Raw genomic sequence first — 18,585 nt, forward strand, 5'->3', positions numbered from 1 at the left:
CCCTGGAGCAGGAGCATTAATAACTTAATGCTAACAAGGTCAATCTCTGCTTATTTAGTGGTTTGTGGTGAAAGGGGGCTCTGTGTACATTTTTTTTTTCATCTGGTCCTTCCAATGACCAAGTGAGGTCGGTTGTACAATTTTTATTGCCATTACACAAATGAGAAAATTGAGAATCAGAGTGTTTAAATAATAAGTCAAGATCTTCAATATAGTGTATTTTGCAAAGATGTTGATAAAAGGGAGGAAAATCTCTCCAAAGAGATATAGTGAAGTTTTAGTTTCCAAAGGATAAATTCCTGAGATTTTCCCCTGGATCCCCCAAATACTCTGGTCATACATGCACAGGTTGAACTAGATAACCTTTGATCCTTTCCAGGTTTACTTTTTTTTTTATGTGAGACTTTGGGCAAGTCACTTGACTCACTATCCCAAATACTTTAGGATATATAATATATATAATTATAATACTTTTAGTTTAGTGGATCACAAGTTTTTCAGAACTTACAGAGGGAATATAGCTTTAGATTCCTTTGGGGGCTCCCATTCATTTGAATCTGTCGCAAATGTGCCTGCCCTGGATTCCCTTCACTTGGGAAGATCCTAAGATGTTTTGTCCATACCTGTGAAAAGATGAGGCTGAGTCTGACATCTTGTGGAGAATCTCAGAAACACACTTTTGGGGAACAAGTGAAGGTTCTTTATTTTCAGCTAAAGAACTTAGATTTTGTTTTGAACCGTGGAAAAGATGATTATCACTAAAAAAGAAACACAGTTAAAAGAATGTATTTTTAGCATAGGGGAGGTCTCTGTCTGCTCTAATTAGAGTTTCTTGAGCCATATGGAATGAATGAATCAATTAGCCAGGCGCCACAGTAGGGCCAAGGATTCACTTGTAATAAATTCTTACTATACATCGGGCACCCTGTTAAGTTCTGGGACTAGAGAGAAAGACATAAAACCATCCCTGCCCTCCAGGAGCTCCCAGTCTAATGAAAGAGCTCACCGATGAATGGACTCAAAGACAAAAATGAAACAATCTCCATCCTCAAGGAGCTTCCATTAGATGGGTGAAAGAACATGTACACCTAATAAGAAAATAGTAAGTGATTTCGGGGAACCAGGAGATGTTAGAATCCAGAAAGGTGTCTTGTAGGAGGCGGTACATGATCAGAGCAGATTCTGAGAGGCAGACATGAAGAGGGAGTGCATTCCATAAATAATGGGGGACAGTTTGGGCAAAAGGTTTAGGCAGGACGCCATGTGTAAAGAAAAGGAAGGCCAATTTGCTTAGCATGTAGAGTTCATGGTAATGGACAATAAGCCTGGAAAGAGAAACTTTGGTTCAAAAAGATCAGCTACATGGGAACAGAAGGAAAGAAGAATCAAAAGACAAAGTGTATATGACCTAAAGTCTTTAATGGACCACAGGCTCAATGGGAATTAACAATGCAACATCAGCCAAAAGAAAAAAAAAATAGTGTAATTTTGTGCCACGTTGGTAAAGGAAGATGCCCAGAACAAGGGCTGTGAGAGTCCTATTGTACTCTGTCTTGGTCAGAACACATCTGAAGTCTTGTACTCTGTTCTGGACACTTCATTTTAAGAAGCACATTGACAAGTTGGAGTGTATCCAGAGTATAACTAGGGTAAACAGGAAACCAAAAAATGATGCCTTATGAGAAATGCATGAAGAGCCTAAGAATGTTTAGCCTGAAGGAGAGAAGACCTGTGGGGGAAGAGTCACATAATTGTCAAAGGTAGGCCTAGGTGGAGGGGGTGGACTTGTTCTACTTGATCCCCAAAGTAAGGCCTAGAAACAATTTTTTGTCCCCACTTTAAGGGAAAAAATCTTCCTAACAATTAGAGCTCTCCCCAAACTTTGAAAGATAGTTGTCCACTATCCTTCACTGAAGGTCTTTAAACCAAGGTTGAATGGACTTTTATCAGGATATTTCAGGCAGCAATCCTGGTCAGGCACAGGTTGAACTAGATAACCTTTGGCTCTTTCCAGTTTTACTACTTTTTTTTTTTTTATGTGAGACCTCGAGCAAGTCACTTGACCAATAGCAATCTCCATTTCCTTATCTTCAAAACAGGGATAATGTTTCCTGCTTTACTTAGTTCACTGGAATGTAACATTGAGAGGAAATAAAATACATAAAATTCTTAATAAAATCCTATATAAATCCAAACTATGGCACCATTACTATTCTTTTCCCAGGCAGCTGACAACCCATCATTCAAGGTAAAGGTAGAGAGCCCAAGAAAAAGAACCAAACACTTTGAATGAAGAGCCCTGCATGGCGGTAAGACAAGAATGTGTAATGCATTTCTGAACTCATTCTTCATTCTCATTGTGCCTTCTAGTTCCTAATTTATCTTTGCTTTTATTAGTAGAAATATTAATAATAACTAACATTTATACAGTGTGCCAGGCACTCTGCTGACTCCCCTGCAGTTGCTATTGGATTGGGAACTCACAGCAACTCTGAGAGGCTACTGCTATCCCCAGTTTCATTTCTGAGAAAACTGAAGCAGACAGAGGTTGAGGGACTTGCCCAGTTTCCTATAGCTAGTGTCTGAGGCTGAATTTGAACTTGGGTCTTCCTGATTCAGACACTATGCCAGTTTATTTCTCCAACTCTGCCTTCCCTTTCCTCTGTTCCCAGTCTCGTTCCCTCTGATCGACCTCTCTGTGTCTGTACTACTCTCTATTCTAGAATCCCAAGGCACTGACTAGACTTGAAGTTGGGAATATTTAGGTTCAAATCCCATCTCAGACATTTACTAATTGTGTGACCTTGAGCAAGTCACTTAAACCTCTTTGGTCCTCAGTTTCTTCATCTGCAAAATTAGGGGATTCTTTGCCCTCCTAACCAGTTGCTAATCCTTCCCCGTGTGTTACCCCCACTCTTTGATTTTCAGCTTCTATTCCCTGATTGCTAATCATCCTCCCTGAAGAAGGATGTAGAAGTGAGCTGTTTGCAGCCACTAACACATTTATTATGTTTAATGTCAGCTGGGTCCTTGCTGGTACTCGACAATACAATTCTACCTTTAAGGATCCCCTCCCTCACTATCCTCAGGAACTCTTCCAAATCATTTCTTCTCTCCTTAAACCTCAACCAACAACCCCAAATCCCACGATTGTGGCAGGTACCTTAGTCTCCTTCTTCACTGAAGAGACCTGCTAAAGGCCATCCATCAGGTGCCTTTCTCCATCCCTCAAGACATTGTTCCCCACCTTCCACTCCCCACCCACCCCCCCAACAAAGAAACAGGGGAAAGCCAAGTCTAACCAAGCGCATGGCTATGGTTGACACACATGGAATATTCCATAGACACCTCTGCAGTGAAAAGAGAGAAGGGCATTTGTGCAAGCTTAGTCATTGCAGTTATACAGAGCCTGTTTTAATGGATATTTTTTCCATCGATAGGGTTGTAGTCATTGTGAATACTATTCCATAGTGACTTCACAACTCTAACAGGTTGTTGCCTATGTAAAGTGGCCTTTCTAAGTTCCCAGAATTCTTCAAAATTGCCATATCTCATGCTATCCTAATATTCTTTTTCATTTCTGTACCACAACTTGTTTAGCCTTTCCCCGATGAATGGGTATCTCTTTTGTTTCCTATTCTTTGCTACCAAAAAAAAAAAAAAAAAGGTCCCACTTCCCTCTAATGCAGGGGTCGGCAACCTTTTCGGCCATGAGAGCCATAAACGCCACATTTTTTAAAATGTAATTTCGTGAGAGCCGTACAGTGCTCACAGTGTGTGCTCCTGTAACAGCGCCTGAAAAAAATGGACTTTATGGCTCCTGCAGAAAGAGCCATATCTGACCCTCAAAAGAGCCAGATATGGCTCGAGAGCCATACATTGCCGACCCCAGCTCTAATGTATATCCTTTACTTCCTTGACCTCAGAGATATCCTCTTAGACCAGTGATTCCCAAAGTGGACGCCACCGCCCCCTGGTGGATGCTGCAGCAATACAGGGAGGTTGTGATGGCCACAGGTGCATTTATCTTTCCTATTAATTGCTATTAAAATTTAAAAAAATTTAATTTCTAGGGGTACTAAGTAATATTTTTTCTGGAAAGGGGGCAGTAGGCCAAAAAAGTTTGGGAACCACTGACTTAGACCTTCTGCCTGTCTAACAACTCTAGTTTTGTCTCTTTCACTGATTCTTGGTCTTCCTGAACTCATAAGGTGGGCATTACCCAAGGATTTAGCCTTGGGGAGGTGTCTGTAGTGTCAAAACAAAATTTGGTAGTGGAAAGAGTAATAATGCCTTTGGAGTCAGGGGACCTGTGTTCAAATCCTGCCTTTGTCATTTACTATATATGTAACTTTGGTCAAGTTATTTAATGTCTCTGGGTTTTTGTTTCCTCATCTGTAAAATGAAGACATTGGACTAGATGGCCTCTAATACCCCTTTCAATTCCAAATCTATATGATGAAAATGTAACAATGACTAAAAAAAAGCTTTGTGATCAGAGGAGGTAAAGGAAGATAGAGTGTTGGCAATAAAGGAGGGAAGAGAATGAAAGATGGGCATGGTATATTTTTAAAATTGGTTGAGGGAACATCTAGCACCAATCAAATGTTGGTGAACATGATGTTGGACAAATTGCTTCCCTTCTCTGAACCTCGGCTTCCCCTTCCAGAAAATGACTGGCTTGTCCAAGATGGTTTCTCATGTCCTGAGAGCTCCAATATTGGACATGGGTAATTGTATGGCTTTGAAATCTGCCCATAGATATCAATTTCCTCTTTGGGGACCCTTGGCTCTGGTTCTTTCAATGGTTCTTTGCTATTAGGCATAGAATTCTTGACTGTTTCACTTAAACATTTTCTCTTATTTTTGTTTTCGTAGACAATTCATTGCTATATATGTGTGTGTGTGTGTGTGTATATATATATCCCCCTCCTTCTTTCATCCAGTTGGCTTCCCTTTGCAAAAAGAGATTATATTTCATTTTATCTTGAAGTTCTAAGGAGAAAAGGATCTGTGTAAACTTGTATATTCTTCAAGAAAAAAATGTTCATGTCAGGTAGCAGGGACCCATAAATGGATTTGCAGCTGACCTATAACCATAGAATATTTGAACCAAAGATATCTTTCCTATCGAGTTCAGGCCCTTCATTTTATGGATGAAAAAACTGGGGCATAAAAAATAGAACTGACTTATCCAAGGTCACACAACTAATTAGTTACACACCACTGACCAATTCTGAAATAAGATTTTTTTAGTGCAACATTTTAACGGGAAATTGCCTTAGAACCCCACCCTCCAAGGGAACTAAGGGAGTGATTAGAGGCAATTAACAGTCTCAGAGGGAGGGAGCATGCCTGGGGATAAGAGGTGAGGTTCAAGCTGTGATGGGAAGTAGGGAACAAACTCGAAGGCCCAGTGGAGGTTACAGGGTTCACAGGGGGTAACCAGGCTAGAGGGCTTGAGCTCAGCAGCTGTCCTAAGAGAAGGGGGTCAAGACTGTTTGCATGGAATAAGGCAAGGAAAGCCTCCCCCATGGAGGGCGAAATCTCAGGCATCCGTGAATGACAGTTTGTCTCATGTAAAAAAATCTCTGCCTGAAGCCAAGTCCTTTTGGGGCACTTGGGGTGCTAGCCAGGGCCCCTCCTCCCCAAAGCTCCAGCCCCCCTGCTTTCTGGGGCTTGGACACAATGCCTTCTTGCAGAACCTGATCTGCATTTTCTTTGTCCATTCTCCCTAGAACTACAGGATGTGAGAGATGGAAGGGGCTTTAGTAATCACCTAATTAACCCTCCTTTTTCTAACCACAAGGGAACTGTGGCCCAGAGGGGATGAAGAGACTTACCCAAGGTCATACAGTTTACAAGTACCAGGGGAAAAAAACCCAACAAAAACCAAAAAACAAGTAGCAGAGCAGGGATTCTAATCTAGGACTCCTGACTTCCAGTGCATTAGTCTTGGCACCAGCCTTAGGCCGCCCATTCATTCTTTTTAGTTATATTGTTTATTTAGAGCGGTGATTCCCAAAGTGGGTGCCACCGCCCCCTGGTGGGGGCTGCAGTGATCCAGGGAGGCAATGATGGCCACAGGTGCATTTATCTTTCCTATTAATTGCTATTAAAATGTAAAAAAAAATTAATTTCCAGGGGCACTAAGTAATATTTTTTTCTGGAAAGGGGGCAGTAGGCCAAAAAAGTTTGGGAACCACTGGTTTAGAGGAAGATTCATTTGATTTGAAAAGGGTCTGATGTTATTCATGGTTTCCCCAATGGGTGGTACAGTGTTAGTTGAAATATGATAGGGGTTGTGGTTTGGAATGTCCCATTTCATGAGAACTTGTGGAAACAGTATATTAATATTGATAAAGAATTGAAAAGAGAGTATAAAAAAAAGATGAGATGAATTGGAAGGATGAGATTGCCCTGAAAACTCTCCCACTTAACTTCAAAGTCAGAAAACACAAGAAAAATGATTTTTGCAGAAAGTTATTTAATAACACAAACTCACATTTATATAGAAACCCCAAATTTCAGAGATCAAAGGGATGTTGGAAGTCACCAAGTCTAAAGCGTGTCTTCCAAAGAATTGTCCTTACAACACATCCAACAAGTGTTCAATCCAGTCTCTGCTTGAAGACTCCTCTAATGAGGAGCTCACTACCTCCCCAAGGCAGTCCATCCTACTTGTGCAGAGCCTTCAGAATGGCATAGTGGATTGAGAGTTAGCTTCTGAGTCAAGAAGCCTTAGACTTAATTCTTCCCTTGGATACAAAGCTGTTTGTGCAAGCCTGGGTAAGCCACTTTACCTGTGAGGCAAGGTGACAACCTACATTGGTAGAGGACCTCCAATCTATGAACTCCCTAACCTGAGAAGATGCAGATCCAGTGGTGGGAGTCCAGAGGGGGAGGAGGAAGAAGAAATGGTGCTTTTAAAAAATGAATCTGGTGGTTCTGTGTAAGATGGAATGGAGAGAAGAAAATGGAAGCAGGAAGCCCATGTGCTTACTGACAAGTTTTCTAGAATAACTTGTTTTCAGCACCTCTGTATTTATTTGTAGAATCAGGATCTGTTCCTTTTAAAAGAAATGTTTACATCCACAAAAAAGGGAAATTGAAATTTCCAATAACAATAACAACAGCTCACAAAACGTGAAACATTTATATTTGGTTTCCTTATGAACGTTAATCTGAGTGCCACAAAGGTTATGCAGGGGATATGGAAAGAAGACAGTTTGGGTTAGAAATAAGAACATTGTTCTGGCTATTTGTACACATAATCCCTTACTGATATCAAAGAAATAACAAATGTTTTCATGATGTCAAAAGGCTGTGATTTCCAAGTTGTGCTGGAACCATCTTCAGACTACGCTTGAAAAATGAATATTCCAGAAAACAGTTTTATAATAAGAACATGATTCTTTTAAACAATAATGGAAGCAGACACCTGAGAGAGTTTTTATAAAAAATATAGTTTAAAAAGTTGAAACATAGGATTTGAACACTTGAAAAGGCTATTTGGTCAATGACTTCCATCTTTCATGATCCCATGAAGCTTAATGACCTTGTGTCAAACTTCTTGCTGTTTCATTTCAATGGGCACAGAAGTGACCAGAGAATAATTGTGAATTTGGTCCATGGTTTGAAGGCAGAGTACCTCACTGCAATGTCTTCCTTTTTACTTTGCATTTGGTCTCACAATCTTCATTGATAAATAATTCTGAAATGAAAACAAAAAACCAGAATATTGGAAGCAGCAAGCCTTGTAACAAGTAGTTTATGATGTAGGCTACTTTAATACTTGAGGGATCTGCAGTTTTGGCATACTGAGGAACTCCCAGTCTGATAATTTCCTCTAATAATATAGATTCCAACAGTCTATGATTTAACAGTCTGATAAATTTCATGGCATTATCAGAAGCATATGAATTGCCACAAAGCTAAAGTCACAAATGTTAAACGTAGAATGTGATTGCATGCCATCCAGATTCTAAGCTCAGCCTTCTATGCACTATACCACAGTAACTTCTGCAAATTGCATTAAATGGGTCATTAGCAGTCAGTATGGGCCAGACTACAATTAAAAATCACGAATAATTTGGGAATTGTCAGACTGGATTTTGAGAATGTCACACTGGGAAAGTGAAAAAAAATCTCATTTAAAAAATCACACAAATATTCTTTTAAACAAGAAACAACATGCACAGTTCAAACATCTGTTGAATATTTATTATGTGCAGAGCACTATGGAAGGCACATGGTTGTATAAGACATATTTATGGTGCTTACAATCTAGTAAAAAGTTAAGAAATATATACAAATATCTATGATACCAAGCAGTCTTTGATGAGTGCCAGCTGAGTGGTATAAACTCACATTCTATATATAGGGAGGGAAGGAAGGAAGGAAGGGAAGAAGGAAGGAAGGAAGGAAGAAAGGAAGGAAGGAAGGATGGAAGGAAAGAAGGAAGGAAGGAAGGAAGGAAGGATGGAAGGAAAGAAGGAAGGAAGAAAGGAAGGAAGAATAGAAGGAGAGAATAAATATTTATATAATACCTACTATGTGCCAGATTTAGCCATGCTAAGCACTTTGCAAATATTATCTCATTTGAGCCTCACAACAACCCTAGAAAGTAGATGCTATTATTATCTTCATTATATAGTTGAAGAAACTGGGGCAGACAATGGTTAAGTTATTTGCCCAGCATTACATAGCTGGTAAATGTCTAGAACCAGACTTGAATTTGTGTTCCTGAATCCAGGACTAGTGCTCTAGATACTTAGCTTCATTTAAAGGAAAGAAAGAAGGAAGGACAAAGGAGCAAAGCAGGGAATTATAAAGGATTGTAGCAAGAGTACTTGTCTTTTAGTCAAAAGTTCTCTGTCTGAGTTCTGGCTGTCACTTTCTAAATCTATGACCTTGGGCAAGTTATTTAAATTCCATTTTCTTCAGTTTCTTTACCTATAAAATGGGCATAATGGTGTATTTCATATCTCATAGTATCTTGGAAAGAATCAAATTAGCTAGTGCATGTAAGATGCTTTGTACCTATAGTGTTATGTAAATTCCATTATTATTATTTATTGTGTTTTTTATTCAGTGGCAATAAAGACTAGTTAATATTTGGGGATAATGATTTCACCACTCAAAGCTAAGGATATAAAGATGACATACCGGCAGAGAATATAGGAGTACTGCCACAAACAGCAACAAAACCAGCAGGATGAGTAAGCCAATGATGACCCATTTAAATCGACGCCACACGATGAATCTCATTGTCTTGCATGGGTTGGTAAACCAAAGGAATGAAGTTTCTGGTCGACTATATTTTGACAGAAGCAAAATAACTCACATGAACCCTGAGGGTTAGTTAAGTACTTTCATTTCAAATAATAATTAAGTCTATTCGTGGAGTAAAGGCAACATAGTCTAATCTTAACAGGCATAGTAAAATGGAAGCTTCTAATGATTCAGGAGACAAATGGAACTTCGCTTCTATGACAAGATAAAGACAGGATAGAAGCAAATCAGGCCACTATCTCTCCTAGCAAATTAATTAGAATGCAGGTAATCCATTCAAATTTGTGATATGTTAATGAGTTTTCCATTATTGGGCAGGTTGGGAATCCTATAGAGACAATAAGAACAAAAGAGAATCACTTACTTTGGTAATTCTAGTTTGGGGTTCATGTTGGGCTCATCCCTTCCTTTCCCAGCTGGTCTTTCATCAACCTCCTTCTCATTGAGGACTTCCAGAGTCATCTCCACTTTACCCTTCAGTAAATCAAAGCAAGATAAACACACATCAGATGTTGAAAAAATTTTTTCACTTAAATTGAAGAAAAAAATTCCAAAAATATTTTTTATTTCTTTTAGGATGATTTTAGGTCAATTAAATTTTATTCAAGAGCTTTCATCGTATTTGAATTTCTGGACTGAATCTTTTATGGGAACTCAAGACCTCTCTGCTTCTTCTATTCTTTCTTTTCTACTTTCTTTCACCTGCTCTTTCTTCCCTCCCCAGGTATCCATTTCCTTTCCTTCTAACCTGCTCTTTCTTCCCTCTCCAGGTACCCATTTCCCTCCTTTCTAACCATAGCTTCCTTTGTGACTCACCAATGCCTTCTTTTTTTTCCAGAATATATATGTGGTATTGTTTGTTTGTTTTTTTAATTATGGTCTAGTCAGAAGACAGAGGTATAGACTAGACTTTACGAGTTAAAGCATCCACCAAGGAATCAGGACACCTGCATCCCAAGCCTGGTCTTGCTTCTAACTAGTCAGGTAAAAGTCATTTAAATCTCTCTGAGTCTATTTCATTGTCTATAAAATGAGAGGGTTGGCCTAGATCATATTAAAGATCCTTTCTGGCTTTTTAGGTATATTTTTGTTGTTGTTTTTCTTTTAGTTTTTGATTCTATTCTCATGACATAAAGGTCATGCTTCTTTTACTACAAGGCAATTGAATTAGCTACTTAATTCAATTTGTGTCTCCAGGATTATAATTGAGAGTAATAAGTAAAACAATAATATATACATACACACAAAACATAGCACATATATGTATATATGTATAGACATATCCATACATATAGGACACTATATATATAGATATACATCCATATGTATAGGATTTACATATATATATATATATATATATATATATATGCGCTTTTTGGGACACACACACACATATATTCTACTTGGGACATCCTCAGTGTATGTATGTATTTTTACTCTATGTACTACTTTTCAGATCAGATAGTTAAGAGACTGGAAGTTTTGCATGTCTTTTTGTAATACATTTCACTGGAACCATGAGTCCATTAGTCAGCCTCCTCCTGAGGAAGTTCTATAACTTTATGTTGTGTTACCTTTAGCTATTACTTCTTCAATTATTTTGAAACCTGCTACCAATCTTCTAGCCTTTTATTGCTGTGAACTACAAAAACACTGATTTTCCTTCCAGGGAAATATTTTCTTGACCTCTGATTTGATAACTCTGAGTCCTAAACCCCCTTATAAAGGAGAGAAATATCAGTGAACAATGGAACAAATTATTTCCCAAACAAGAAATACTCATACAGTCATCACACGTGTGCCATCTTTTTCTGCATAGCATGGCCACCATCCTTTCATGGATTTCTGCTCAAAAAGTGAGGCTGTCTTGGATTTTAGAGGATTCACTGCCCTATACTCTGGAATCATGTCCAATTTGCACTTTTCTGAAGACTTTGCAGGGATAATTGTGTTGTGTAAATCAAGTTCCAGAAAACCTAGGAACAAACCAAAAGATGAAAAAAAAAAGTAAAACACTTAACTTTGTTCACAGATGGAGTGCTGAGAGACAGAGATGAATCTTAAGTGGATGATGGCAAAAGAAGACAATGGAATACTTGTAAATTTTTTAATTTCCTTATAGATATTATGCAAAGTTGGAGGTCTCAATGACTTAGCTGTCTATTAGTTAGCTTATCACATGGAGAAGCATGGTTCTTACATTTCCAGACATAGAGGCAATGATTTAGGTAGTAGTTGAACTGGGTGACCTTTAACATCCTAAGATTTTTCTGATTCTTTGCTTTATGGATCTCAGACAAATGAACATCTGCAGACAAAAGCTCTATTGGGTTGAATGCCCTTGGACTGGGCATGTAGTTTGTGTTGCCCTCAATGGAGAGGCCATTTGTCTATGTGATGGCATCTGGAGCTCAGAATACTAACACCCCAGAGACACTTAACTATAAACTCCTCTAAGTATTAGATTAGCTTTAAGAATTTAAGTGTGAATATCAACTCATCCTCCAATTCCTACCAGGAACAAGGAAGCCACAGGCAAAGATGCATATTTTATTCTCTTTAATATGAAATGTGCACCTTTGATGTCATAGTTTTGTGATGATTTCTTTTATGCTTTTCAGTCCATCCATGGTGCCATTTCTTCTTTGTTAAAAAAGAGAAAATGAACAGTCACTCTCAAGTCAGTCCTATAGCCTGTTTAGTGGTTTATGAAGAGTTTTCCATTTCTAACTTTTTTGAATTTCCTACTATTTTTGAATTTCATAAAGATAAGAACAAAGTGAATAATTTAGTTTGGTGGTCCCAGGATTCTGTCTTTAAAGGATACACCGTGGTAGACTCTGGTAGCTGCTCTTTTGACAACTAACTCAAAACTTCCCCTTTCTAGTCTTTTATAGATCTGAGAGACAGTGAGTGGTAGCTGCTAGAGGGCTGGCCTCAGAGTTAAAAAAGATCTGGATCCAAACCCAGCCTCTGGCTCATACTATGTAGCCAAAAAAAAAAAAAGCCCTTTAAACTCTCAGTGCCCTGAGTTGTCCATCTACATCTCTGGAGGAAGTTTCTATCCCAGGATTTTCCTACAATGATGAAATCACAGACCTGGACCAAAAGAAAAGGTATCAAAAATCCAGTGATTTGCATGTCTGTCTTGAACCTATCTTCATTTTCTGGCTTGCCTGATATTTCAGCATTAATATGTTTGCTGCCTCTTTTGATAGGCTGAACTAATAATAATTAAATAGGAGCAGTTGATATTTATAAAAAGAGTTCTGGGCTAAAATTGAGAAGACGTGAGTTTAAGTCTGCACTAAGACATTTACTAACTAGGTAGCACCAGGCAAATTTTAACCTCTGAGATCTGCCTCAGTTTCCTCAACTAGGACATGGGAATAATAATAGTATCTACTTTGCAGGATTGTGAGGATCAAATAAAATAATATTTATAAAAAGTACATAAGATAGTGCCTGACATGTAGGAGGCATTATATAAATGTTTATTTCCTTCCCCAAAATACACTTCAAAAGATATGTGATTTCACCAGTGTGCATACTCACTCCCAAGCAGGTGAACTTGTGTCAAAGTGGTCAAAAAGAAAAAAAAAGTCATCAGCATTCTGATGCTGAAGCTCCAAAATTTCACTAGGCCATTTTCTTAGAAGGCAAATGCTATGATGAAACACCAGAAGAGTGAAAGTTGAAATTTAGAGCTTCCTCTTAATTGCGTTGGGAAAGCAGCATGGTGAATTGAAAAGCATTTGTTATGCTCTTACTGTGTGCCAAGCATTGTGCTAATTACTGGGGATGCAACTAGAGAAGCAAGACAGTCGTTCCCATTTTCAAGGAGCTCATATTCTCATGGGGGGACAACTTCTAAGACATACCCAAGTAGTCATCTAAAGAAAACTTGTCATTGTCCCATATCTGAATGATGAGTCTGGGAGGAACTCGAAATTCAGTCTGGTCAATACTCCAGAAATGTTCCTAAAGTGAAAACATAAAGAGGCACGTGTTAAAACCAAGAGGTTTAACTCAATCTTTTGCCACAAAGCTTGGCCAGTCAATCTCGGCAAGAGTTCCCATCGCCCACCCACCCTCTTTTTATCCCCTCCCTCCCTCCCTCCCTTCCTCTCTCCCTTTCCCCACTCCTCCTTCCTCTTTCTCCCCCTCCATCTCTCTCTCTCTTTTCATATATATATGTGTGTATATATATATATATGCCACAACAGATATGTATGTAGATGTATGTGTATGTATGTTTTTAGTGTTTAAAAAATGTTTATGAACATCATTTTGTTTGATTCTCAAAACAACCCTGTCAGGGTAGGTGCTATTATTATCTCCATTTTGCAGATGAGAAAATTAAGGTTGAAAAACATTAAATGATTTGCCAAAGGTCACACAGGCAGAATTTGAACTCAGTTCTTCCTAACTCCAGGTCCAACAATCCATCCAATGTACCACTTAGTTGCCTCTATAAAAGGCGATGTAGAAAGTAGTCCTGAAAAAATAAAAGGAAGGCCCCAAAAGTGGGGAATAGTAGAAGAGACTCCAATTCCTTCTCTATAAACTAGAGAGAAATCATATCTCTTTAGCCTCCTTCAGAGGGCCATTATACAACATAGAACAAAAAAACTTCCTTAGAGATTGTTTAGCCTAATATCTCATTTTATAGATGAGGAAACTTAAGACCTGAAGAGTTTAGATGACTTGCTTAAGGCAACGCAAGGCAGCTAGATGGGGAGTGGATAGAGTGCCAGGCTTGGAGTCTGGAAGATCTGAATTCAAATCCAAACTCTGAGACTTACTGAGTCGTCCTGGAGAAGTCACTTAATCCTGTTTGCCTCAATTTCCTCATCTGTAAAATGAACTGGAAAAGGAAATGACAAACCACCCCAGTGTCTTTGCCAAGAAAACTCCAAATGGAGTCAAGAGGAGTCAGCATGACAGGACAACAAAAAAACAGGTAGTAAATAATGGATCTGGGCATTGTCAGAACCCAAGTCCTCCAACTATGCAAAAGGAAGGTTTTGGACCAAATAATGTGTCTCAAAGTTTCCTTACAGATTTAAATCCTATGATCTCAAAGGTCCTTCTCAGTTCAAAGTTACTTAGACTGTAAAGGCATGTGGCATTCAATTGTGCTATATTTCCAAACTTACTTTTTTAGAAACAATACAGAGTTGTTCAGCCGGCAGGTATTCAAAAGGGAAAACAAATCTCCAATTAAAATTTCCTTCACCATCCAATGACCTGTAATGGACATCTGTCTTCTGCTTGTTTTCTTCATTCCCAGGAATCCAGCTGAAAATAATGGGCAAAAAGATTATGTGTTCCAGTAACTGCTGAGGGATATTACTGCAAATTTTTGCTATGGTTACAAGTCTGGAGAGTGGAATTTGTATACAAAACCAAAACAATTAGTACACATTTCTCAATTACTTTTCATGAACTAACTGACCTAACAATGAAAAATAAACAGTGGAAATGACAGAGTATCCAATGGAAATTTTAACCAAATAAAATATAATTTATTAAAAACTGGAACATCACAGGCTTTAGTCTTTTTTTTTTCTTCAAGGAGCCTATAATTTGATGGAGGAAGACAAAATCTAAAAGGAAACTAAAAGACAAGGGAAAGGAAGGTACTTAATGTGACAGGCATGATTGAGAAGTCAGAGATGTCTCAGAGTAGGAAGGCCAGGTGAGAAATGAACTCTAAATATAGTAAGGGCCTTATAAATGTTTGTTGAAGGAATGCATAAATGCATTTTCCCTGTTATACTTTAAACAAAATAAGTAAATCTATATTTTGATTTTCCCCCTTCTTTTAATTTCATGATGATCAAATTAGTAGAGCTTTAATAGTAGCACATCACAGCCACATAAAGTGGCCAGGAAACCCATCTGTAGCTAGAAATATATCTTTCTTTTAACTGGACAATTTATTTAGAATATTTGTTCCAAAAGTGGAAATAACCTCCTTGGGCAGGAAAGGAATAAATCCATGAAGTATCTTCTTTTAACAGTTAACATACAAATATATGTATATATGTGCATATATATATATATATACACACATATATGTATGTGTGTGTATGTGTGTGTTCGCTTAAGAGACTGGGTCTTTTAAGTCTTTCTAGATTTTTATGAAATCATCCTGCTTGTCATTTCTTATAGCAAAATAGTATTCCACAACTATCATGTAGCCAACTTGTTCATCCATTACCCAATTGATGGACAACCCCTCAATTTCCGAATCTTTGCTAACATAAAAAAAGCTGCAAGAAATATTTTTGTATAAATAGGTCCTTTTCCTTTTTTTTTAAATCTCTGGGATACAGACCTAGTAATGGTACTAATGGATCAAAATGTCTGCACAGTTTTAATGTTCTCTGAGCAGTTTCAAATTGCTCTCCAGAATGGCTGGATCAGACTATAACATCAACAGGGTATTGGTGTCTCAATTTTCCCACATTCCCTACAACATTATCATTTTCCTTTTCTGTCATTTTAGCCTATCTGATAGGTGTGAGGTGGTATGTCAGGGTTGTTTTAATTTGCATTTTCCTAAACACAAGTGACTTGGAGCATTTTTTCATATGACAATAGATGGTTTTGATTTCTTCTGAAAACTTCCTGTTCATATCCTTTGACCATTTATCAATTAGAGAATGACTTTTATTTTTATATATTTGACTTCTCTATATATTGGAGAGATTAGTCTTTTATCAGATATACCTGCTGCAAAAATTTCCCCCCCCCAGCTTTCTGCTTTCCTTTTTAATCTTGGATGTATTTGTTTTGTTTGTATGAAACCTTTTTAATTTGATATAATCAAATTATCTATGTTTATATTTTATAATGCTTTCTATTTCTTGTTTGGTCCTAATTCTTTCTTTAATTGTAGATCTGACAAGTACACTATTCTATTCTCTTTGAATTTGCTTATGATATCACTCTTTATATTTATATTATGTACCTATGCTAACCTTATCTAGGTATGTGGTGTGAGATGTTGAACTAATTCCAGATTCTGTCATACCATTTTCCAATTTTCCCAACAGTTTTGGTCAAATAGTGAATTCTTGTCCCAAATGGTTAGATCTTTTGATTTATCAATAACTAAATTACCAAATTTTGTGTACCTAATCTATTCCACTGACCACTCTATAGCTTAGCCAGTACCATATTGTTCTGATGATTACTGCTTTGTAATACAGCTTGAGATCTGTACTCTTAGACCAAATTTTTGAATTTTTGTTCTTCCAGATGAAATTTGTAATTATTTTTTCTAGCTCTATAAAAAATTTTGGGCAGTTTGATTGGTATGGCACTGAATAAACAGATTAGTTTATATAAAATTGTTATTTTTATTATATTTGCTTGGTCTACTTATATGTAAATTAATGTTTTCCCAATTGTTTAGATCTGACTTTATATGTGTGAAAAATGCTTTATAATTAAATTCAGATTGTTCCTGGGTTTGTTGCAAAATGAAGTAAGCAGAACCAGAAGAACATTGTACACAGCGACAGCAATATTTTGTGATGAACAACTGTGAATGACCTAGTTATTCTCAACAATACACTGATCCAAGAGAATCCTAGAGATTCATGATGAAAACTGTCATTTGCCCTCTGAGAAAGAACTATAGTCTGCAGACTAAAATATACTATGTTTCATTTTCTTTGTTCTTTTTTCCTTTTGAGAACTCTTCCACAAAATGACTAATATAGAAAAATGTTTTACATGATTACACATGTAAAATCTATATCAGATTGCTTGCTGCCTCAGGGAGGAGGGAGTGAGAGAAAGAGGGTCAGAAAAAGGGAAAGAATTTGGAACTCAAAACTTTAAAAAAATGAATGCTAAAAAATTGTTTTTTACATGTAATAGGGGAAAAATAAAATGTTATTTTTAAAAAGAGATTGGGTTTTATTTCCATTTTACTAGAGACCAATAACAAATGAAACCATGCTTTTATGTCATAAATAAATTGAACAAGTCTTACATTTCATGCTGGGAATCCAAGCTCTGTCAATACTTTAATTAGGAAATACCTCTTATCAAAGCATAAAGCACAGCTTAAATGAACTCACTCTTTCCTGCTATGCTCATTTGTTTCTCTTGACAACACATGTATAAAGAAGATAGAGCAAGATGTTCTTACCTGTGAGCATAAGCATATTTATTCAAGCTTGCATAAAGGGATTTTTAAAAACTCACTCAAAGGCAAAAATAAAAAGACCCCATGGCCAAATGAAATCCAAAACGAAACCAAGAGCAGAGTAAACACATTCACTGAAAATAAGCCAAATTTATGGGGAAAGCCACAAAATAAAAATTATAGAGCATGTTTAGGATCTCTCAGTGTCAGATTTTCTCAATCATAAATATGATCTGGGTTCTGTATTCGCTTTTTTCTCTCCTGTGCTTTTATTTTTCCTCTAATAACAAAAACAATGGCGGCAGTATGGTCAAATGCACTCATGAAGACCTGGGTTCAAATCCCTCCTCAGTTACTATCTACTCTATTTGACTGTGGGTAACCTTTCTAAGCTTTGATCTCCTCCCTTCCCTAAAATGAAAAGAAAAGGTCCAAAGGAAGGAACACTATTGCTTATACTTCCCAAAAGTTTTCACAGATATTTCCAGGCCCAACTTACCCTTTCACATAGATGTCACTCATCTCTTCTCCTGTGATACTTTTCTCATCAAGAATGACATCTTTAGTGTTCCAAATGATCACACGTAGGACATACCTGAGAGAAAAATATTTTTAAGGCAATTTCTCATTTGCCTTCAATTAGGCACCCACATCCTTCATATAACCTAAAACTGACCAGGAATTACTTACTTCTTGGCTTTCCGGGGAGTGATATTGAAAGGAGGGCCTGGTGGCCCCAAACTTTTGGGGAAAACATCCACCCACATCTGAAGTTTTCCCTGTGTTATTCAAAGGAAGGAAAAAGTATTTGAAGTTGTAATTTTTGTTGTTGTTGTTTTAGTTTAAAAAATCAGAGCCGGTCTGGTCAGCAACTGCCTTTCCAATTTTCTTTTCATAATAGCAGGCCAGACTCCTTCTTTACCAGACACGTCCACGCTAAGGAGCAGACGAAGGATTGTATCATTGGGCCAATATCCCCCTGGTGCTGTCACCCTTCACTGGCTTCCACTCTAGTTGACAGCATGCCAGTCTGCTTATTTGCTTCCCACCCAAAAGCTTCTCTGCTCAACAGGATACAAATCCAGCCATGTGGAAGTAGACACAGACTTGCCATGACTATGGAT

The 18,585-nt window shown here is 37.6% G+C and overlaps 1 protein-coding gene across 2 annotated transcripts in view; it reads right to left on the reverse strand.

The window, feature by feature from the left end:
* Window positions 1-7,450: 7,450 nt before the first annotated feature.
* The window catches only part of MYOF (myoferlin), a 159,776-nt gene continuing 148,641 nt past the window's right edge, over window positions 7,451-18,585 (reverse strand). For both annotated transcript variants that reach the window (XM_044665689.1, XM_044665688.1), the window contains 8 exons: window positions 18,152-18,240; window positions 17,961-18,056; window positions 14,454-14,595; window positions 13,176-13,275; window positions 11,080-11,270; window positions 9,659-9,768; window positions 9,169-9,316; window positions 7,451-7,714 (listed from right to left, as the gene is read on the reverse strand). In XM_044665689.1, coding sequence (XP_044521624.1) covers window positions 7,673-7,714; window positions 9,169-9,316; window positions 9,659-9,768; window positions 11,080-11,270; window positions 13,176-13,275; window positions 14,454-14,595; window positions 17,961-18,056; window positions 18,152-18,240 — 918 coding nt within the window. In that variant the 3' untranslated portion in view covers window positions 7,451-7,672. The remainder of the gene's footprint in view (window positions 7,715-9,168; window positions 9,317-9,658; window positions 9,769-11,079; window positions 11,271-13,175; window positions 13,276-14,453; window positions 14,596-17,960; window positions 18,057-18,151; window positions 18,241-18,585) is intronic.

The sequence above is a fragment of the Gracilinanus agilis genome, chromosome 2, assembly GCF_016433145.1.
Source record: "Gracilinanus agilis isolate LMUSP501 chromosome 2, AgileGrace, whole genome shotgun sequence".
NCBI lineage: Eukaryota > Metazoa > Chordata > Mammalia > Didelphimorphia > Didelphidae > Gracilinanus > Gracilinanus agilis.